Source organism: Myxocyprinus asiaticus, chromosome 47, assembly GCF_019703515.2.
Source record: "Myxocyprinus asiaticus isolate MX2 ecotype Aquarium Trade chromosome 47, UBuf_Myxa_2, whole genome shotgun sequence".
Lineage (NCBI taxonomy): Eukaryota > Metazoa > Chordata > Actinopteri > Cypriniformes > Catostomidae > Myxocyprinus > Myxocyprinus asiaticus.
The window spans coordinates 25846732-25871364 of NC_059390.1; the positions used below are offsets into that span (position 1 = coordinate 25846732).

At 39.5% G+C, this 24633-nt stretch overlaps 1 protein-coding gene across 3 annotated transcripts in view; it reads left to right on the forward strand.

Annotated features, from left to right (window-relative positions):
• iqsec3a (IQ motif and Sec7 domain ArfGEF 3a) overlaps positions 1–24633 on the forward strand; it is a 258589-nt gene that overhangs the window by 203734 nt on the left and 30222 nt on the right. For all 3 annotated transcript variants that reach the window (XM_051691264.1, XM_051691265.1, XM_051691266.1), the window contains 3 exons: positions 4888–5010; positions 7848–8014; positions 15409–15548. In XM_051691264.1, coding sequence (XP_051547224.1) covers positions 4888–5010; positions 7848–8014; positions 15409–15548 — 430 coding nt within the window. The remainder of the gene's footprint in view (positions 1–4887; positions 5011–7847; positions 8015–15408; positions 15549–24633) is intronic.

Genomic DNA, 24633 nt, shown 5'->3' on the forward strand with positions numbered 1-24633 from the left:
GAACAAGCTGAAATGTGAAGTTCAATACAACATGGAGGAAGCATACATTGGGAAGAACAGTACAAGCCACAACTAGCCTGTTAGCCATGTGGTGCAGGGAGACTTGGACAAGCATAGTGAGTTAAAACTGTAGATATGATTTTCAGTCCCAGATTCAACCTTTCCTTATCATCACTAGCTTTAGTGCTCTGGATGTGAATGCTGCGGGACTCTGGATCCCCATCCCACCTGGTGTGGTTTGGCACAGTGGTCAGGAGCGCCCTTGTAAGGAGTGAGCCATGAGTAATTGCCATAATGCCCTAGAGTGAAGCACTTAACCTAAGGTTGCTCCAATGGCATTGTCCCTGTAAAAAGTGTATGTTGCAGGCATGGCTCCAGAGCCTTATTTAACAAGCCCCAGTGAGCTTAAGACATGTGCTAACCAGCTCTATGGGGATGTCCACCTCCTATTTTCTCCACCCAGCTTTTGTTGTGCCTTTGATGTCCCATCCTTTTTGATACCCGACTAGTGAGTTACTACATTTGCAAAGTAGTAAGTGAAAGAACATTATTTTGTTCTCAGTACTGTAAGGTTAGGGTTTGTACCAGTGTTGTAGTCAAATCACTAGATCTCGAGTCTGAGTCGAGTCCGGGTCCTCACTGTTTAAGTCCGAGTCTAAGTCCAAGTCACCGATATTGTGTCCGAGTTGAGTCCATGTCGAGTCGCCACAATTCTGTTTCCATTTAAAATGTATTGGCACACACACACACACACACACACACACACACATTCAGCCTTTCAAAGTGTATTGTACAAGAAACCTTACACACAATAACAATTCCATCTCTGTAGTTTTTTTTTTCTTTTATCTGTCTGTCTGTCTGTCTGTCTGTCTATCTATCATCATCACAATGTTGTATATAGGCCTATACAATAATCACGGAAATAAAAAATGAGATGTCAGAAAAATTATTTTCCACTGAAAACAACAGTGCCTTCTTGCCATTTATTTGAAGTTTATTTATTTATTCTCAGGTATTGTCCTCTAGTGTTACATTATCAAAATTCACTATAATTCAGACGATGGAGCAATTCACATGATTTTTTCATGGATGGATGGATGGATAGATGGATGTTTGTCCTTTTAACAGTGGGATTACTTATCTGTTTTAGCCTACATTTGTGATAAACTCGCATCACACGAGCTAGTCTCTGTCTCTATGTAAAACTGCACCTGTCATAAACACATGAACACACATCAACATGATCTTATGTTCCCATTTTAATTATAACTCGTACTAAAGATTTACGATTTTGTTCCACATATTTCTAAGTATGTGCCGCCACATAGATTATGAAAAATCCTTTATGCATTCTAGACAAACTTGTACAGGTAAGTTTTCTACTGAGGTGAAACTTTTGAGAGGACTTGAGTCGCAACGTGTTCTTTGTTAACGGTTTCTATCATTTGATTTGCTCATGTCTCTTACATTGTCAGTGAGCATCAGAATATCATTCTTACAGTACGACTTTAACCATGTATTATCCACCATCAACCAAATGGCGAGTTGATTCCTCAAACTCCAGTATTCTCCCTCACTATACCACGTCTACAGAGGCAGAATATTTGTATGAATAAACAGAGGCAGAGCTATTTTGCATTATAATACATTTGCGAGTACACGTGACATGTCTTGAGTGGCACACGCACTCTCTGAACGAGAGCAGGGAGATTTGAGAGTGCGCATTAGTGTTGGGTCGTTCATAAAAGATTTGTTCATTTAGAACAAATCTTTTATGTGACTCAGAAGAACGAGTAGCCTCATAGAGTGATTCGTTCATTTTGTGTTGGCCGTTCTTGTTCATTATGCAACCTCCGTTCTTTTGTTATGAGAAACTGCATAGGCGCTGTACAGGAAACAGAAGTGATTAGTTCACCTTTCAACTCTTTTGGTCCGAGTCGTTCGTTCTTTCGTCACGTGACAGCCGTGTATGCTATGCATTGCTTACACAGGAAACATAAATTATTAGTTCACCTCTTGAGTCTTTTGGTCCGAGTCGTTCGTTCTTTTGTCACGTGACAGCCGGATACGCTATGCATTACTTACACAGGAAACAGAAATGATTAGTTCACCTCTCGAGTCTTTTGGTCCGAGTCATTCTTTCTTTTGTCACGTGACAGCCATATAGCTATGCACATATGGCTGTCATGTGACAAAATAACTAACGACTCAGACAAGAAGATTCCAGAGGTGAACTAATCATTTCTGTTTCTCATAATTTGTCCTTGGCTGCATTATACATTTTTCCTTATTTGGGACTATAATTAAAGTTTGCATAAGTAGACGTGTTGGGGGGGATTTGGCTATTATAACAAAATGACTTGAATAAAGATCCGTTCATTTTGCTGAACGAGACTCAAAGATTCAAGCCAGTAAAATTATCTGATTTTCCTATCACTAGTGCGCATCCAGTTTTGAATGAAAGCAAAGGAAATCTGCGTGCGAGTGCAGAGATTCGCACTCGCGCAACCGGTACATGGCATGACATGCATGTGACCTCATGCCATAAAAGGGCAGAACACAAAATGTAATGGTTGTAACGAGTCCTCTCCTCTAAGTCAGAATGCACCCAATGCTCGAATCTAAGTCCGAGTCATTAGTGTTCAAGTCCGAGGCGAGTCACGAGCCATCAATATCGTGACTCGAGTCTGACTCGAGTCCAAGTCCAGGACACGAGTACTACAACACTGGTTTGTACTATATTAAGGTAATTACTACTCAGATGTGCTGTGCCTTTCGCATAACATCCATATTTTCTCTCAGTACTGTTGCGCAGGTACACAACTGTAGTTACAGCTTTGGCCACTAATGTTCGGAAAGTCGGAAAGCAAAGATTTTAATCAAAGATTTTAACAGACAAAAAAAAAATCAACATCAACTCAAATGTGATGCCAAGTACAAGAACAAACTGATGAGGAAGGGTGCCTCCATTTCTGGACTTAAGCTTGATTTAATGAAGGCAATATGTTTTTATTTTACCAAGCTAAATCTCAGCACACCTCCTCCGTTCCAAAGCCTACTGAGCTGTCTTGCCTTCAAAAGCCACACCCACACTATTTTTTTTAACTCTGTTTCCAGTTTCATTTAGTTTTCATTTTCCAATTTAGCGATAATGGAAAGCATTTTTGAAACACTTTGAAACCTGCAGACTTTGACCCTTGAAACACTGGTATGGTATCCATTAAGGCTGCACAATTGATTGAACTAAGCTAAAAATCACGATATGGCTTTGCGTGATTACTAATCCGCATAAGGCTGGGGTTTATATTGTCTTCACTGAATGCTCCAGTCAGCGATACATGATTGAGTGGCGCCCTCTAGCAGGTGTATGCAGCACATGCTGAGCAGTGCAGCAATATTAGATAATATTTATCATTTTACAAATCAAATCGTCATGCCTCGTTTTGCCAGATAGTGAAAGACAAATTTGATGGCTCCCAGTTTTCTATAACCAACCAAAACATAGCTGAATGTCAAACCATACTTTCCTTACATCCCCGATGACTGCACGCATTCCAGCCAATCAGAATCGAGTATTAGAATAGACCATGGTATAAATGCCTTTAATAACAGCATTACAGTGCTAAAAACTCATATGGTAGGGTCATATATGGACTGTGGCGTTTCAAGTCAGCTTTGCCCTGTACATTTGGTAAATTTGCCCTGTGAAGGCTGGATACAAAGATATGCTTTTTAGCTACACTCAGAGGAAGAATGCTTGGGCTTTTTACAGCATGGCAAATGTTATAGTCCTGTGCTGTTCACTTTATGAGTGAGTGTGCACTCTAGTGTGCACTCTAGCCTTGCAAGCCACAGAGTGATGATGATGATGATGAGAGAAAGATGAAGGGGAAAGCAGTGGAATTATGCAAATGTGAATTCCTTTGGCAATGAGTACGATATGGTTAAATAAAAGGTCCAAGTATACAGTAATGTAGTGATGTTTGTGTGAAAAATTTGGTTTGACAGGTGCGTGTTAGCCTGATCTTTGTTTTTGTTCCTATTTCTGTACCAGACTGTGAATAAATTAATGCGTGTATTTTTGTAGGTTCAGATATTTTATTGATTTATTTATTTTTGGTATTTTGTGCATATGTGTGCAATATGCATATGAAACTATTTAAAATTATAGAAAAGAGCAATATCCGAATTCTTCAGAAAACTCCTTTTTTGGCCCAGGGAGTGAGTCATAGTTTGCAACAACATGAGTGTGAATTTTCATTGCGTTAATTATTCCTAATAAATGCAGTTCAGTTTAATTTTAAAGGCATATTCTGGGTTTAATACAAGTTAAGCTCAGTTGACAGCACTTGTGGCATAATGTTGATTACCACAAAAATTATTTCGATTCGTTCCTCCTTCTCCGTATAAAATAAAATACAAAATAAACTTTTGAGGTTACAGTGAGGCACTTACAATGGAAGCGAGTGGGGCCTCATTTATATTATATATATATATATATATATATATATATATATATATATATATATATATATATATATATATATGCATACAAACCATCTGTTTAAGTGTGAGTTATTGGTTTTGTTGAGGTGTTGTCACTATAACTCTTTAGTAAAAGGCTTAAATCATCCTTGAGTGATATCTGCTGAAATATACTAGACATCCTGCCTGCTCCATCTGAATTTGTATTAATGTTCAGGTTCACTTCACAAGGGTCTGGTGTCAGTGTACACTTTCAGCTTCCTTTGCGTTGTGTGTCTGTTAACTGTCCCATTTTTTAAAGTACACTCTCTCTCTCTCTCTCTCTCTCTCTCTCTCTCTCTCTCTCTCTCTCTCTCTCTCTCTCTCTCTCTCTCTCTCTGCTCTGCTCTTTTTCAATAGCTGTGTGGTGGATGAGATGGATTTTTCGGGGATGGAGTTGGATGAGGCTCTGAGGAAGTTCCAGTCTCATATCCGTGTGCAAGGTGAAGCACAGAAAGTGGAAAGACTGATAGAGGCATTCAGGTGAGACCCCAGACACTGTTACACTCTCTTACACAGACACACATATATGCTCCAGCCACCATCATGTGGAGTGAGAAGATAAGAGCAGGGCTGATGGGAAACCTATGCTTATGAATGATTGTTTTTTGTTTTTGTTTTTTTGGATCACTGAAGTTTTGAAGAATGCAAAGTTGAGCTGAATGCTCTCCATAAATAAATTGTATTGTAGGGCAGCACATCTGCATTAAATTAAAGTGGAAGAAATAGGCTACTGTAGACTGCTTTACCAATGGTTTCTACCTGGGCTGTGTTTCCCAAAAGCATCGCAAGCTTAAGTTGATCAGAGAGACCATTAAAACTGAAAATCGTGTCTCAAGATTCCTGTATTCTGTTTCAAAAAGGAATTGCAAAAACAGTCATTGTTTTCAAACAGGTTTCCCAAACACTCCCTTTATCTTCAATTGGTCAGATAATACAGTGCATCCAGAAAGTATTCACAGCGCTTCACTTTTTCCACATTTTGTTATGTTACAGCCTTATTCCAAAATGGATTAAATTCATTATTTTCCTCAAAATTCTACAAACAATACCCCAGTATGACAACTTGAAAGAAGTTTGTTTGAAATCTTTGCAAATTTATTACAAATAAAAAACAAAAAAAATCACATGTACATAAGTATTCACAGCTTTTGCCATGACACTCAAAATTGAGCTCAGGTGCATCCTGTTTCCGCTGATCCATCCTTTTTCCACTAAATGGAAGAAGTTTGGAACCACCAGGACTCTTCCTAGAGCTGGCCGCCTGGCCAAACTGAGCGATCGGGGGAGAAGGGCCTTAGTCAGGGAGGTGACCAAGAACCCGATGGTCACTCTGACAGAGCTCCAGTGTTTCTCTGTGGAGAGAGGAGAACTTTCCAGAAGAACAACCATCTCTGCAGCACTCCACCAATCAGGTCTGTATGGTAGAGTGGCCAGACGGAAGCCACTCCTCAGTAAAAGGCACATGACAGCCCGCCTGGAGTTTGCCAAAAGGCACCTGAAGGACTCTCAGACCATGAGAAACAAAGATTGAAATCTTTGGCCTGAATGGCAAGCATCATGTCTGGAGGAAACCAGGCACCGCTCATCACCTGGCCAATACCATCCCTACAGTGAAGCATGGTGGTGGCAGCATCATGCTGTGGGGATGTTTTTCAGCGGCAGGAACTGGGAGACTAGTCAGGATCGAGGGAAAGATGAATGCAGCAATGTATAGAGACATCCATTGATGAAAACCTGTCCAGAGCACTCTGGACCTCAGACTGGGGTGAAGGTTCATCTTCCAACAGGACAACGACCCTTAGCACACAGCCAAGATAACAAAGGAGTGGCTACGGGACAACTCTGTGAATGTCCATGAGTGGCCCAGCCAGAGCCCAGACTTGAACCCGATTGAACATCTCTGGAGAGATCTGAAAATGGCTGTGCACCGACGCTCCCCATCCAACCTGATGGAGCTTGAGAGGTCCTGCAAAGAAGAATGGGAGAAACTGCCCAAAAATAGGTGTGCCAAGCTTGTAGCATCATACTCAAAAAGACTTGAGGCTGTAATTGATGCCAAAGGTGCTTCAACAAAGTATTGAGCAAAGGCTGTGAATACTTATGTACATGTGATTTTTTTGTTTGTTTGTTTTTTATTTTTAAAACATTTGCAAAGATTTCAAACAAACTTCTTTCATGTTGTCATTATGGGGTATTGTTTGTAGAATTTTGAGGAAAATAATGAATTTAATCCATTTTGGAATAAGGCTGTAACATAACAAAATGTGGAAAAAGTGAAGCGCTGTGAATACTTTCCGGATGCACTGTAGATATCCCAACCCCAAACTCATGCCATTATTTGAAACAGTGTTGCTCTGTCAGGCTGGTCAGGATGCTCCAATGTTTTGATAACGCATCAGAGCCGCAGTGTAACACTTTTCAGGGAAATCAACTTTCTAATTGCTTACTTGTTTTGTCTGCAAATTAAGCTGGGAGAGGAGAAAATATTTTAACATTGAAAACAACTACACACTTCAGTGCTCACATCACATTTCATAGATGTAAGTCTAAAGCATGTTTACATATAAAAGAAAAGAAAAAACAGTGCATATGGACACAAAAACACTTTCTGTGTGAACAGCCCCTTAGAACATCATCCCATGCAAGTGTATAACCTGTCTTTATGCAAACAGTACAGTCATTTCCTTGACAATGGCCTAATAATCCAAATAATGATCTTCAATTGTTGCTGTTCATACTTATGCAATGCCATTATTATAAATATGAAACATACAGCAGCTGCAGCTTGCAATGTGTGTAGGGCGACGGCAAAATATGCCTTTGTTTGCAGCGCTGTAAATAATAGTGCTGCTTGTTATCCGTATGCTGTGTGTGTGTGTGTGTGTGTGTGTGTGCATTATACACATCTGCATCTGTCTGTGAGACACTGGTTTATAAATATCTTTGGTTGCATAACACAACCCAGCCTTTCCCTGCATGTCTCTCCCACGTCGCCTTTGATATTTCCCTAAGTTAAAAAAAAAGAGTGAGGCACAGAATAACTTATTATATTCATTCATAAATAACATTTTTGAAGAACAATATCAGCAGTCTTTTACTGAAAGAAAGAGACTCCTGATATTGCTGATATTGCTGTACATGAAAGTGCCTTTTTTAACACATTAATAACCTGTTTAAACCTGTATGTGATACAACCACAGGTACAAATTACTCATTGTTAATTATGAAAGCTTAGCAACAGATTAGTGTATTTAAAATAAATGTGTTAAATATACACATCTGTTGTGTTTCTTTCTTTCTATTCCTGTTTTTGCCAGTCAGCGTTACTGTATGTGCAATCCAGACATCGTGCAGCAGTTCCACAATCCAGATACCATCTTCATCCTCGCATTTGCCATCATCCTTCTCAACACAGACATGTACAGCCCCAACATCAAACCCGACCGCAAGATGATGCTGGAAGACTTCATCCGCAACCTGAGAGGTGAGATAGGAGGGAACTCAAAGGTGTCTTAACACAAGAGGAAAGGCAATATGTATTCATTAAGTATTCCTGCATGATTAATAAGCCTATATTGCAAAAACAAGAAATATTGGTTAATTGTGAACATCACTTGTGACTTAATTTAAACAAACCATGATCTGACTGATCATGAAGTTTATCAATATCTGCTACTAGGTTGTTGTTGGTTTTTTAAAAAAAAAAAATAAATAAATAAAAAACATTTGATTAATTAGGATTTCTTCAAGTTTCATAATTTAGGAAAATGTACAATTTCTTTTGACCAGGGTCAAACATTAATGGGGCACAAATTTCCTGGTAATGAACATTTTGTTTGTTTTGTTTTTCTCCTTCATTATTAAAATTCTATTCTGAGGCAAGACAGTTATTCTAATTAGTCAGATGGAGAATTTATTTCAAGTTTAAAATGCCCATAAAATCAATTGCAATTACAGTATACACTCAGATATTATGCAGTTATTGAACTGTCTGCAAGACAAAACTAGTGATATTCTTTAAACATTCTATTGTTCTTGTTCTTGTTCTTGTTCTTCTTCTTCTTCTTCTTCTTCTTTAAGTGTACTACTTTGGTTTTGTGACAAATATAAATTTTTGAAGGAATCACCCAATAAGCTACATTGTTAGATTGTTTCCCATTCAAATTGTAACTGACAGTTACATCATCACAATATTTGCATACTGAATCCTGATTGGTCATTTTTTGCATTCTGACTTGTTATTGGTCTCGGAAGCCATTCGTACACTGCAAAGACATATGCTTTGCCATTTTTGAGTGTGATAACAATGGCAAAGCAGCTATGAGACTGCATTTCTTTTACACAAAACTAAAGCCTAAAACCAACGTTTACCATAGTTACTGACATTAAGTGAGTTTAGGCTGGTCATGTGATCGTAACATGGCAGCCCCCATGAGGAGACAGATTGCGCCATTTGCAGTGCGTCATTGAAGTGGGCAGTCGTTGCAGAGCACTTTTGCTGCACATTGTTTGCCACGATTCTCTTATTGATTTCTTTTCAGGATCATGGGTAGTAGGGATGTGACCGAACCCGAATACCATATTCGGAGAGGCACAAAAAATTACTTCAAAACGAACAACGGATGAATCCGAATAATAGAACAATATTCGTTTGACTGATTATCCAAGAAGCACAAGGATAAAGCAACATTTTAAATAAACCTATCCAAAATTACAAAGAAATGATGAGTCTGTAAAGTCAATATTAGTAGCCTTCTAAAGTGTAAAACTAATTAATGAAAATGCACACGGTGTGATTTCAGATCGGATGGGCGTGGTCTTGGCTCAGTTTGCGGTCTCCATTAATTGTGCGCGTCTGGAGCTTGTCAAGTGTAATATTAACTAAGACACTACATCATATAGGCTACATTTTCCACTCTTTAAAATGTCTATATTAATGTATTACACAATTCACACTTAATGATCTCCATGTATTCATTTATAAACCAACCTGAGCGCAATTAAATTCCTAGTTAAAGTTAAATTCCTGACCTGAAGTGATGGTAAGTATCTTTATTCCAAAGAAGACTGGAAGAAGACTTTATTCCAAAAAAGTTAAAATGCTCCATAAAGGTTTAAATGCTCCGTAAAGTGTACATCTACTGTATACAGAATATTCCTGCTCATGTGATACAATGAAACTGAAACATGCTTAATATTTTTCCCCTCCCTTTAAACTGTACTAAATTTGAAAATGTTAATGTAACATTATTATTATTATTATTATTATTATTATTATTATTATTATTATATTATTATTTTCCCACTATTTCGCTAATTCTGTACACGTAATTTAACTAAATAATTATGTCCTCCACATTATGTTAAAATATGTGTGCACAAATTAGCCTCAAGTGTAAAATTCCTGATGTATTTATGGGACATTGACCTATTTGTAGACTATATTGATTTATTCTAATTTCTTTTAATGTTTGTATTTAATGTTCACATGCAAAATGTGTTCTTGACATTTCACAATTGTTTGACACCTCATGCCTCAGTGAACAACATATTCTACAGTTCATGAGCCTACATATTCAGCTTCATCTGGTAAGAAAATAAAATATTAAATAATAATATAATGAAATAATAACAGCACAGTAATAATAATAATACTCGTAGTAATAATAATTAGTATTAGTTGTAAATGTAATAGTTACATTTTAAAAAATGGGTGTTTCATTTAGTTTTGTCACACTTCTGGTTTAAGCCCCGACCACATTCAGTTCTATCCAAATACAGGGGCAGATACAGACAGGGTTGGGGAGTAATGGAATACATGTAAAGGGATTACGTATTTAAAATACAAAGTATAAGTAACTGTATTCCACTACAGTTACAATTTAAATAATTGGTAATTGGAATACAGTTACATTCAAAAAGTATTTGGATTACTGAAGAGATTACTTTGCATTTTATTGTCATTTGTTTCATTTAATATTTAGTCCTTTCAGATGGAAAACATTTATACATATAAATGATGCGATCCAAAGTGCATTTGAACAGCGGTGAAACACTTTCTTATGATGCGTTACATTCATACGAGCAGACAGAGAAGTAAGTCTGAAGTAAATTTGGGGCAGAAGAAATAGAAATAAAACTTGTGTAAATTGTCAGCTTTACGCTAAGCTAAAATGCTATTTCTAGCCATTTTACATGCACGTTACCAAGTACGATCATATTTATTTTTTTTTTTAATCAAGAAAATTCACGTTAGATCATAATTTCTTTTTTCTAGTAAGACCTTTGATATTAGGGCAAAAATCATATTCTTGATGATCATTTTTGTATTGTTTTCCTGTAAAAATATCAAAAAAAATCCTTAAAACTAGATCAATCAGATTTATCTTGTTTTAGAAACAACACTGTATAAGATATTTAGGTTTTTCAGAGAATGTATTTTTAACATGTGTGTTTTGTCTTACTGTACTGGCAGAATTTTTATAGTCAAAACAAGTGAAAAAATCTACCAGTGCTGAAGAAGTAATCCAAAGTATTTAGAATACGTTACTGACCTTGAGTAATCTAACAGAATACATTACAAATGACATTTTACAGCATGTATTCTGTAATCTGTAGTCGAATACATTTCGAAAGTAATCCTCCCAACCTGGATACAGATAATTTTGGGACAGTAACAGATATAGATACAGATAATGGCGGCGTTGCACACCCCTAAAGGGTAGTGTAGTTCTTCACCAGAAATTCTGCTATGAATCTTGATTTTTGTAATTTCAACACGAAGTTAAAAAAACTAAATGACTGATGGCTCCAACAGAAGCATATACCATCGATTAACATCCTCAGAGCTCACCGCAGATCTATTTTTAATGGCAAAATTATCGTTCAAAAATTTACTTGCCTATGGAAAATGCTGGTTCCCTATCTGTCACTCACTCGACGTTGTGTCGATGTAGTGACACTAGGGGTCACTCTTGGGAGCCCCAAACACCTCTGATCTTTGAAAAAAGGCCAATGGGAATTGGCGAGTGGAATTTGCATGCCACTCCCCCGGATATACGGATATAAAAGGAGCTGGTATGCAACCACTCATTCAGATTTTCTCTTCAGAGCTGAATTCTCATTCACCTCCTCTGCTGGATTCTACGGTGCATTTCAGCAGCTTCTCCCCTTCTGCACCGGTGCAGTGCAGAGAACGCCCCTTGGTGCTAAATAACTAAAACAAAAAGAGTATATTCTAAAGAGTTTATTTTCTTCTAAAAGAGCGGCACACACGGAACGTCTTTTTAAAGATGCCTTTCCGTTTGTGTGTTATTCCTGGTTGCGGTCATTATCTCTCGGGTTCTGACAGCCACGATCGCTGTCTTATGTGTCTGGGCGCTGCCCATGTGGAGACATCGTTCGTGGATGGGTCTTGTCCTCACTGCGAGAACATGACCATGGCAATATTGCGGTCACAGCTTGCCTTCGTGAGAAAGCAGCGGCTCCCCGCCTCGGTCCTTCTACCTACGGGTATGAACACCTACATTTTCATTTAATTCCGCCACATGCCCAAGAGGCTGCGGTTCCCAAAAGTTCAACAAAAGAGCGGTTTTCTTGTTCCCTGGGTCACATATCCGGTGCGCATGGCCGTCCACCATTCGGCAGGTTTGGTGCTCCAGTGGCGGCCCCCCTGCCCCTGCGCGCCCAGCTGTGGCACAAGCATACCCACACCGGGATAGTTCTGACGAACTGCGGGGACGATATACTTCCTCCCCCCTCCCCGACCGATCTTATGATAGGTATCAGGAGCCAGGTAAGTGCTTCGATGTCCCTCGACTCAGCACGGCCACGGGGCTCAAGCCCATTCAATGTGGTGCCTCAGGCTCTGCCCTGCCACGAGGCCCCACCCACCGGTACGTTCGACGAGATTGTGCCCTTGGTCCCCCTCGCCCGGAGCTTGGACGCATGGCTTGCGCTTTCCAACCCATCGCAAAGGCTGATCCAGACCATCCAACTCGGCTATGCGATTCAGTTCACCAGGTGTCCGCCCAGGTTCAGCGGCGTCCGCTTCACCTCGGTGAAGGGTGAGAACGTCGTGACCTTGTGCGCTTGCTTTTATGGAAGGGTGCGATAGAGCCTGTTCCTCTGGCCGAGGTGAAGAAGCGGTTTTACAGCCCTTATTTCATCGTACCGAAGAAAGGCAGTGGGTTGCGGACCTGCGAGTACTGAACCGGGCTTTGCACAGACTCCCGTTCAAGATGCTGATGCAAAAACACATTCTAGCAAGTGTCCAGCATCCAGATTGGTTCACGGCAGTAGATCTGAAGGACACGTACTTCCAAGTCTCGGTTTTACCTCGACACAGACCCTTCCTGCAGTTTGCTTTTGAGGTATGGGCATACCATTACAAGGTCCTCCCCTTTGGCCTGTCCTTGTCCCCTCGCTTCTTCACGAAGGTCACAGAGGCAGCCCTTGCCCCGCTAAGGGAAGTGGGTGTTCGCATCCTCAACTATCTTGACGACTGGCTAATCCTAGCTCACTCTCAGGATGTGTTGTGTGCACACAGGGACCTAGTGCTCACACACTTCAGCCGGCTTGGGCTTCGGGTCAACTGGGAAAAGAGCAAGCTCTCCCCGGTTCAGAGCATCTCCTTTCTCAGCTTGGAGTTGGACTCAGTCTTGATGACGGCGCGCCTCACGAACAAGTGTGCACAGTCAGTGCTGAACTGTCTGAAGGCGTTCAGATGGAAGACAGTGGTCCAACCGAAACTTTTTCAGAGGCTCCTGGGGCATATGGCATCCTCAGCGGAAGCCACACTACTTGGGTTAATGCATATGAGACCGCTTCAGCACTGGCTTCAGACTCGAGTCCCGAGATGGGTATGGCGCCGCGGGACACATCGCGTGGTCGTCACGCCGATCTGTCGCTGCCTTTTCAGCCCTCGGACCGACCTGACATTTCTACGGGCAGGTGTTCCCCTAGAACAAGTCTCCAGGCCCATCGTGGTTACGACGGACGCCTCCAAGATGGGATGGGGCGCTGTATGCAATGGGCACGCAGCCGCCGGCTCCTGGACTGGCCCGTGGCTACGTTGGCACATCAGCTGTCTCGAGTTATTGGCAGTACTGCTCGCCCTGCAGAGGCTTCGGCCGTTGATCCAGGGCAAGCATGTGTTAGTTTGGACAGACAACACGGCAATGGTGGCATACATCAACCGCCATCATCTGGTGTACCACTTGTGCATAGTGCCTTTCCATCCCATGAGGTGAAGTTGTGCACTGTTGACTCCCAGTAGTGTTCACAATGTGGTGATCCCTGGATGACTTTCCCCCTTAGCCCTGTGACAGACGAGTTTGTGGAGAAACTCGCTGCCGGCCCATTACATGTGCTAACTAAGCCCTGTACTGGGGTAGGTGCTCCACATATGCTGGTTCCCCATAGGTGACCCCATGTGATGTATATTTGCTGCTAAATCGTTTCCCTGTTGGTAAACTGTGTCTTCCTTGGGCAGAGGTTCCTCTGTCCATGTTTGTAGAGTTTCTCCCCTCTTGCTTTGGACCTACCATGGGACTTTTCTACATGACATACTTCCGACAAGACTCAGTAAGACCCCCCCACCGACGTAGACGTTTATGGGCCTCCAGTCGGTTAACAAATTCCACTCTTTTTGGTGAGAAAAGAGACAAAAAGAGGCCACGGCTGGGCTAGCCTGTCCCTATTTTTTGGGCAGTCGACTTGTTCCCGAAGGACCGTTCGATGCCCATAAGAGCATTGGGGGAGGTTACGTGATGGCCTGGTGCACTGGCTACGAGGCACACAGTGGTCTGCCCATCTCGCACCGCCAGTCCACGTAACACAGTTCAGCTAGTTGTGGCGTTTTGTATAGGGACTCCTAGTGTCACTACATCGACACAACGTCGAGTGAGTGACAGATAGGGAACATCCTGGTTACTTTCATAACCTCTGTTCCCTGATGGAGGGAACGAGACATTGTGTCCCTCTTTCCACAACACTGAACTACCCACTGAAATGGCCAGGACCTGGTCTCGGCTCCTCAGCACAAAACCTGAATGAGTGTTTGCATACTAGCTCCTTTTATACCCGTATGTCTGGGGGAGTGGATGCAATTTCCACCCCCCAATTCCCATTTGACTTTTTTCAAAGATCAGATGTGTTTGGGGCTCCCAAGAGTGACCCCTAGTGTCGATACATCGACACAACGTCTTGTTCCCTCCATCAGGGAACGGAGGTTAGGAAAGTAACCAGGACGTTTTGTGCTGAAATACCACATGCAAAAGTGGCATAACAGTGGATGGATTTGCCTCTTGAAAATTCCTGTTTCCTTGTATTACTGTACATTTTTGCTCTCTGAACTTTTAAATGACTAATTATCACTGTGTATGAAAAGGAGCAGAGACAGGGGAAATTCAAAATGATATCCAAAATGAGTTTTGAAAGATATAAAGCTAAAAATTGTCAGTTAATGTACACACAGAAGAACAAGTTTTATTAGATCTGTTGTACTCTGGAGAAAAGGGAAGAATAAAAGCAAGCACAATAAAACAGTATACTTCAATTCCATTTCATTTCTCTTTCTCATTCCCTCTGATTTTGTACAAAATCTCCTAATGTTTTTATGAGTTTTCAAATGCCTTATAATTTAATAGACTTAATCTGCACAGCCACAGAATGAGAGCCGGTCACACAGGACACAGGATATATATATATATTATTAACTATATCAGTCGATCACTAATCTAAATATCGACAAAGGGATGTTTATCAAAGGGATCATTTGAAAGTCATACAGATGGACTGTGTGACCAGTTTAATACATTTATTGCTATGAATTCATTTCACTCCGTGCATTCTGTGCTATTCTCATTATCTACTCAGGGGTAGATGATGGTGCTGATATTCCTCGGGACATGGTGGTTGGAATCTACGAGCGAATTCAACTGAGGGAGCTACGCTCGAATGAAGACCATGTCACTTATGTCACCAAGGTGGAGCAAAGCATTGTTGGAATGAAAACAGTGAGTCAGACAGTTTTTGGAGCTCTTCTCTATAGCTAATATACATTTTTTTATTTGTATTTATATATTTGTTGAATTTTTAATGCAACCACTAAGTATTTATAAATATATTAAATAATATGATATATTTATTATTTATTTTAATTTTAAAATTCCATTTGGTGACACAAATTATGCATAAATTACACATTTTATTATTAAATTATAAAAAACATTATATTAATGGCATTATTAGTCAAACAAAAGTTTTAGTAACAACCATCCTTGCTAATTCAACAACCTGACCTGTGTTAAGCAAGATTATAAATAACATTTTCTGTCTTTATGATGACTCACAGTTCACATAAACTATTTGGGGATTATATATTAGACCATGTGACAATCTTGATATATTAATAACCTTAGGTCTTAAATACATCATTCACACACACACATATACATATGAATTCATGCAGTGGAGTAATATAATAATTCATGGGGCCCATGGTGATTCAGTGTGTAGGTCATGCCCGTAGCATTACTGCCATTCCTCATTACAGCAACAGCAGCAGTAAATAACCTTGCATTTTATTAATTTACCTCACCTGTGAACCACTCACAACACCACTGTTTCCTACCAGAACATCATACCATACACTTTAACACTGTACGTACATCTAGAATTGCAACATTATTTTCACTATATAAATAGTAAAAACAACATGGTTTTACATTTATGTCCATCCATCCATCCATCTTCAACCTCTTATACGGTGGAAGCAAACTAAGCACAGCACCCTATATGTCCTTTTGACTGGCCACATCCTCCATTCCTTGGGATTCCAAGGTGTTTCCAAGCCATTTGAGAGACATAATCCCTCCAGCATATTTAAGGTCTTCCCTGGGGCCTCCTCCCAGTTGGACATGCCTGGAACATCTCCGCAGGAAGGCTCCCAGGAGGCATCTTAATCAGATGCCTGAACCACCTCAGCTGGATCCTTTCAACATAGAGGAGCAGCGGCTTTACTCCAAACCCCTCTCGGCTGTCAGAGCTTCACACCCTTAGAGTGAGCCACACTGTGAAGAAAGCTCATTTCGGCCACTTGTATTCTTTCATTCACTACTTATTCTTTCAGTCACTACCCAAAGCTCATTACCATAGATGAGGGTTGAAACATAGACCAACTGGTAAACTGAGAGCTTTGCCTTCAAGCTCAGCTCCCTCGTCACCACCACGGTCTGGTACAGCGACCACATAACTGCAGCCGCTGCGCTGAAAGGCTTGAGGGGGTCCCCTGTCCCGTATTGAAGTGCTCTAACATCCCATATCAGAATCATATTTAATTTAATAACTGTACATACCCCTTCTATGTTCTATGTTATATGTCCTATTTTTTGGTATGTCTGTTTATACTCTTACCTTGTTTTATATTCTGTGTCTCACTGTAATGTTCTGTGTGCACTTGCTTGTTTCTCCTATTACCAACATTTTTTTTCCTTGTGTACGTGAGCACACTGAGCAATAAAGCTCATTCTGATTCTGTTTCTTATTTATGCCATATGTCAGGTTTCTGTACATAAGAACCCATATGAAAAAAGTCATAACTCATTGAGTCTCTTAAGAAAGAAAATGAACAAACAAGAAGCAAAACCAAACACAAAAGCCTGGACAGAGGTCAAAACGGGCTGAAAACCAAAAGTCCCATTAGAGGGAGAAAACTCCCAATGAAAACAAAACACAACAGTTCAACTTACAAATAAACTGGGAAACAAAACCGACGGGGACAGAACAAAGGCCTGTACCATTAAGGTCGCTGAACGAACTCAGGGTTTCAGGATTTGTTTCAGGTTGACAAATTCAAACCAAACCAATCTAATCAGGTTTAATTGGTACCATGATGCAGCTCATCAACTTTCTTTGTCAACTCAGGCTTCGATCCTGACTTTAAGATTAGATTACCCGCTTGTGCACACGAATGAGGGATGTTTGCGGCGCACAACCAATCGTGTGAGAGAACGCGATTCACTTCTCGCAATTTACATCTCTGATGAAAGCTGATGATTATGAAAATAAGAATTTGAATTTAAACTGTGTACAAGACATTGTTTTAAAAATATATAATTTATTTTAAATGCATTTACACTGCTCAAGAATTCAGCATGAAGTCATTAATACTTAAAACACACGATTTACACAGTACAAGGGATAACTGTAAAATTATGAAGCAATTAAAGACAATTACGCAACAAGAAGAAACAGCGGCTGCTAAGAGAGCTCAAGAGGACTGCTGCAAACAAATTCTTAATGTGATTTATATATATATAGATATATCTCAATAGATAATATTTGTTTTAATAGTACTTTTCGGATTTGGTTAGAAAAAAATATAATAAAATTAAGAAAAATAGTTAATTTACAAGAAATTGCTAAAGATCCTGATTTCATGCCAAATATATTAGATAATACATTTGAGTTTTGGGCAGATAGAGGTCTGAAAAGATATCAGCAACTGTTCACTGATAAAGGAATGGATACCTTTTCAAACCTAGCAAAAAAAAAAAAAAAAAAAAAAAAAATCACAATTTATTTTTAATTATTTACAGGTTAGAAGATATTTACTAACAGAAGTTAAAGTAAAAGAAATAACAAAGGATATGCATCCATTAATAAATTATATAATTGATACATACAATACAACTAATCCAATAAAAATGTTAGGAATGTTAAACAGTGCACTTGAAAGATATATTCAGGACACTTTGAATAAAATGATATGTAGGTGGGGGGATGATTTAAAAATAAAAATTAGTCAGCAAGACTGGGAAGAAATATCATATACTACATTCCATACTACTAAATCCAGTGTTTGGAGGGAATATGCTTGGAAGATAAAAATGAGATTTTTTATAACACCTGTTTTTCAAAGTAAACACAATAGCTGGTAAAAGTGGATTGTTGGAGAAATTGTGGAGAGAAAATAAATCATTATTTGATATGGGTATTCAAAATAACATCGTGATTTTAATTATTTCTCTTTCTTGATGTACAATTTGTACATTTTCTTTAGGAAAAAAAGATGTAAAAATAAAAAATAAAAAACATTAAAAAAAAAAGGCTACTTTTGAATAATTAAAAAGTGAGCACTTGGAATAATCTAAAATTGGTATGCAATAAGACGTAATTGTTCTTTTTATAAAAGACATATTGTGTACTACTTATATTGCCTAATTTTATTATAACTTCAAGTAAAATACTGTATGTTCATCTCAAGTCCGTGAAAGAAAGAAGGGGTTTGGGTGGCATTCACCACTTTCCATAGCAATCTTAAGCTTTTAATATTTTAAAAACAATTATTTTTTGCATTTATCATATTAATTAATTTATAGATAGCTTAACATATTATGTTTATATTTTCAAGATATTTTTTGATATGGCTAAAGAGGGTAAATGAAAAGCAATTAAATGTGAAATAAAATACAACACTATCTGCTGAATCTACATTTAGATTCTCAAATAAATAACTTATCATGAAGAGTAAATTTTGAGGATTTCTAAGATTTTATTTGTAAAGTGTGCTTTAAGAGACATGGGGGAGTGACTTGATTGCGTCAGAGATGTAATTTTACTCACAGCTGATTGGTTCGGCATCTGTTAGCGATCTGTAATCCAGAACGAAACCTGCTCCGGAGCAGGTTTGCCATGTAGTGCAAGTTGCTATGGTGATGAACACTGCTTAAAGCCTACCAACTTTCATGGCACCTAAAACCTGGGTTTGAGGCAAACTAAACTAAAATTAACCCAGCTAGTAACCGAAACCGGCTTGATGGTAGAGGCCTCAAGACAGACAAGGAGAGAAACAGGAGGATAAACTAGGAGGGCAAGTGGTGAGAATGAGGTGGTGGGCAGGTCGCTGGGAAGAGGAGAGGGTCGGCAGCAGCCACTGGGGAAAGGATAGGGTAGGTGACAGCCGCTGGGGAGAGTAGAGGGTTGGCAGTCAGCAGCAGACTAGGCAGGCGCCTCTTGGCAGTCAGCAGTGGATGGGCCGGGCACATCCTGGCGGTCAGCAGTGGACAGACTGTGTGCCTTCTGGTGGTCAGGAGCATATGGGCCAGGCACCTCCTGGCGATCAGTGGCGAGTGTGGATAATTCTAGGAGGGCAGCTTTGGAGCTTCCCTTCATTCTTTGATGACGCCTTCTTTGCCTACACTGGAGCAACCAGCAGGACGGACGAGGACTGGGAGGTGAGACCAGAGATGAAGTCCCATTTACCATGTATGAACTCTAACTTTTTTAACTGGCAACATGGTCGACCACCTTCCAGAAGGTCCAACATTTCTTGTCGCCCAGCACGTCCCAATCGAAAGGCTCGTCGAGTCCAGAAAGGAAGAGTTATATCCTGCCGTCCTCACTAAACCCTAGCCCTTGGACCGCATCGAGGAGCAAAGGGGCTGTCAGGGTATTAGTCTGAAGAACCAAAATGCAGACAAACTAATGCTCAAAATCTTTAAGAAAAAAGTATGAAAACAAAACACAAAAAGTCTAGACAGAAGTCAAAACAGGCTGTAAACCAAAAATGCCATGAGAGGGAAAAATCTGCACTAGAACCAAAAGACTAAGCAGATAAACAAAAGAAACAAACAAAGAAACAGAGAATAAACCAGACCAACAGGGAACACTTGAACAAACTGTAGGGAAATAAGAGGAAGAGTCTAACACATGATAGAGCACACGAGGGGAATTTAAAGAGGGAAAAATCAAGAGGGTAAACGCGGAGGGCAGGTGGTGAGAATAAACTAATAATCAGGCAAATGAGGAGGTGGTTTAGGCACAGGGAACAGGCAGGAGAGCACTTGGGAGAGATAAAATTATAAACAGAAAGTACAATAAACAAGGATGTCAGGATCCTGACATTAAGGTGATAAAAAAGTCCAAAGAGAGATGGCAGGATCTTGACAATATAATGCTACAACATCCAGTATTAACTGATGTTAGGGCCACATCCACACAAATCTGTTTTCATTTAAAAACTCAGTTTTCAGCTTTCTAATGTTATCATATTAAGTGATAACGTAGAGCATTTTCAAAACACTCCATTTTCAGTGAAGGAAAAAGCTGTTCAAGTATGGTTACGAGGCACAAACATAGCAAAATGCATGCGTTTCCAATTGGGAATTTTAATGGTGTGAATATGACCTAATAGTAGCTATCGTTTCTTATGGTGCATTCATGTCATGTCAGGAATTACTGTTATCACAAGATTACAGAGATTCTACGTCTGAGCTCTCTCTGAAATTATTTGTTGCTATGGCAATACTGTAAGCCTTGTACACATGTGTGGCTTTGTTGTTGATTACAGCAAAATAATCAAATAAATGTAATAATTCATTAATTCAGCTACATTTTTACTACATGTTTAAGAAAGCTCTCCAGGTAACAGTGGCTAAAAAAATGGCATATCAAACTAATATTTGAAATATTTGTCACTATCTTTAACTGTTGAGGCTACTGCCGTTTTGGTTCTTTTTACATGACGTAACGAGTCATTGCTGTCATAGAATTTTGAGTTTACAACATGTAACATTTTTACATTTTTACAAGCCGGAATCTCATATTTGCAGTAATTCCGACATGACATGAATGCATCATATGCCTGCAAAACCTCACTGTGGAGATTACCTTGATTCTTGTTTCCATGGTGACAGCTACTTCTCTAATTGGTGGATCTTCAGGATTATGAGAAATGTAGTTCTTCACTGGAAACTTGGCAATTAAATAAGATTTTTTTTTTTTTTTTAACTAAGTTGGCTCTTGGAATTTTACAGAAACATACAGTATACTTCATCACTTAACCTCAGAGCTCATGGTAGGTTTGTCTTGAAAGGTTTCTATGTTACCACTACAAATCCAGACTGACCTCATATGAAATTGGAAACAGTAGGTTGACTTCTCTTTAGCTAAAATCGGTCCGTGCTTACCGAAATTTGAAACAATGTCCTCAGTGGCCAAAGCGGTAAGTATTGTTGGGTGTATGGGCATGTGTGGGCTCCATTTTTGGGGTGAAATGTCCACAGAGGGGGCGCTAAAAGTGAGTTTTGAAGCGAGTAGTTTTCGGCACTACAAGCTGTAATACAATCCCTAAATCTAAACCTAACCATCAGTGGAGTAAAAATGTAAGGTTTGGGATACAATTGCAACCTACAAATCATGCTCTTTACTGATTATGTAAACGCAATTACTTCCTGGTTTAAATGTGGGATGTGAACCCGGATTTCCCATGCTGCTGACACAACACACTTCCGGTCATGCCACAAGGGAAGGTAAACACATCTGATCAGTTGCAAAAATGTGTGATAGGAGATGTCGCTTGTCAGTAAGTCGGCATAATGTGGCCAATCCTAGGGTACTGGAACTCTCAGAAATAACATGCCGAATTCCTGTGTGATCATGTTGACAAATCAATTCCTCTATGGAGATTTTGAATGGGATTTTTACTTCTGGAACCAAACTCTGATGCTCTGTTCACCATGGTTACACAAACATAACACTGACATTCTTCTGTTATGTTCCATTGCTGTAATATGTGACAATATTGCAGCAAATGGACCAATTTCATTCGAACTCAGTTTCAAAAGCAAATGCTGATAGTGATCAGAAACTGATTTTTATTAGCAGAAATGATACCTAACAAAGTTACTATCAACCTTTACTTTGTATTTTGCTTTGTATCATAGCTACCAATTAGTGGCTTACTAAAGTTATTGTCAACTATGTGTTGGATGCACTGTATTCTAAATGATAAAACCCCTGGGTGGTATGAATTAGTGTTAGACTGATCCCAATGTCAACACTTACTCAAAGATAATAAGTTTAAGGTTTTGCAATATTATTCTCTTTGGTCATTTAAATCAACCTGTCCCTCTGTTTTATCAGTGTTTTGCCTGTTTTAGTCTCTGTCTGTTATCTCTTTCGCTCTCTCTCTGTCCCACCATCAGATTTATGAGAACACCTGCCACTTTCATTAAAAGCGTTTTAATGTCTTTTTTATTTTGTTCCAATAATGTCTAGTAGAGGACAATGCCTTAATCTAGAAATGGATGCAGTGATGCAGTGCGTGTGGTAAGATAAAATGATCAACTGGAATGTGGAGTTTGTATAACAGTCATAAATCTTTCCCTGAGTTTTGAATCAGAGATGATTGCATTATTGGGTGCTTTGTGTGTCCCCATGACCTGTACACAGTGGTAATCTAATCAACAAAATTACTGAAATGTTTGTTGACAAAGTTTTTATTTTAATTTTATTTATTGATTGATTTTTGTGTATGTGTGTATGTATGTGTGTGTGTGTGTGTGTGTGTGTGGCAATTTTAACAAATACATCAAGACACATCATGATGATAATCAAGTGGTTTTAACTGCTGTTATTAGTGTTGTTCTGTGTAGTTGCTAGGTGGACACTAAGTGTTCTGATTGTGTGCTAGGTGGTTGTTTTGGTTCTGTATGGTTGCTAAGTGGTTGCTAATTTTCTGGGTGGTTGCTAGGTGGTTATTAATGTGCTCTGGTTGGTTGCTAGTTTGGTTGCTAAGGTTCTAGTTGGTTACAGGTTAGTTGCTAAGGTGTTCTGGTTGATTGCTAAGGTTCTGGGTAGTTACTAGGTGGTTGCTAAAGTGTTCTGGCTGGTTGCTAAGTGGTTGCTAAGGTGTTACGGGTGATTGCTAAAGTTCTGTGTGGTTGCTAAGGTGTTCTGGGTAGTTGCTAGGTGGTTGTTAAGGTTCTTGGTGGTTGCTGGGTGGTGGCTTAGGTGTTCTGGGTAGTTGCTAGGTGGTTGCTAAAGTTTTCTGGTTGTTTGCTAAGTGGTAGTTTAGGTTCTGGTTGTTTGCTAGGTGGTTGCTAATGTTTTGGATGATTGCTAGGTAATTACTAATGTGCTGCTAGTAGGTTGCTAAGGTTCTGTGCGGTTGCTAAGGTGTCCTGGTTGGTTCCTAAAGTTATGGGTAGTCGCTAGGTTGTTACTAACATTCTGGATGGTCGCAAGGTGGTTGCTATAATATTCTGGCTGGTTGCTTGGTGGTTGCTAAGGTGTTATGCGTGGTTGCTATCTGGTTGATAAGGTTCTGAGTGGTTGCTAGGTGGTGGCTTGGATGTTCTGAGTAGTTGCTATGTGGTTACTAAAGTGTTCTGGTTGTTTGTTAGGTGGTAGCTTTGATGCTGGTGGTTTGCTAGGTGGTTGCTAATGTTTTGGGTGATTGCTAGGTGGTTACTAATGTGCTGCTAGTTAGTTACTATGGTTCTTTTGGGTTTCTTTGTGGTTGCTAATGTGTCCTGGTTGGTTGCTAAGGTTATGGATAGTCACTAGGTTGTTTTCTAAGGTTCTGGATAGTCGCAAGGTGGTTGCTATAGTATTCTGGCTGGTTGCTTGGTGATTGCTAAGGTGTTATGGGTGGTTGCTATCTAGTTGCTAAAGTTCTAGGTGGTTGCTTTTGCGTTGCTTACTGAACTCAAATGAGCCCTATCCTCATGTCCCTGTAATATACTGGTGCCTAGATATCGCCCAGGCCCTTTCTTTAAAGTAGATCCATGGCATTTTGTCCAATTTTATTGTCAGCTAGGCAGAAATCATAAGTCTGATCATGCAGAAAACCAACTGCTCACTTAACCTAAAAAAAAAAAACTAAAAAAAATCACACAGTTTGATGTATAATTTGTCCATACAAGTTACGTACAAAGTTAAATACTTAGTGTTACATTTTCTTATGATATTTGTCTTTTTTTCCAGTAAAAATATCTAAACATCCTTAAAACGAGATGTGTTCAAACTTGCGGCAAACTGTTCATTGTCGCCAAAGGTTTGCTGCAGGTTCACCACTACTGGTGAAGAGCTGCAAACGTTTGGCAAACATTTCCGGTGAATCACAAGCACATTTGCATGTACAAATAATGAGTGGCAAATTTGCAGCAAATTTGTAGCAAGTTTGCGGCTAGTTTGTAAGGGTATGCTTAAAACATGAAAATAGGCAAATAGTTGTAAAAGCACCACTTACATATTGAGGAAACTAAATATTAAATATTAACAAAAAATTACTGAATGTCTTTCTGACACAGATGA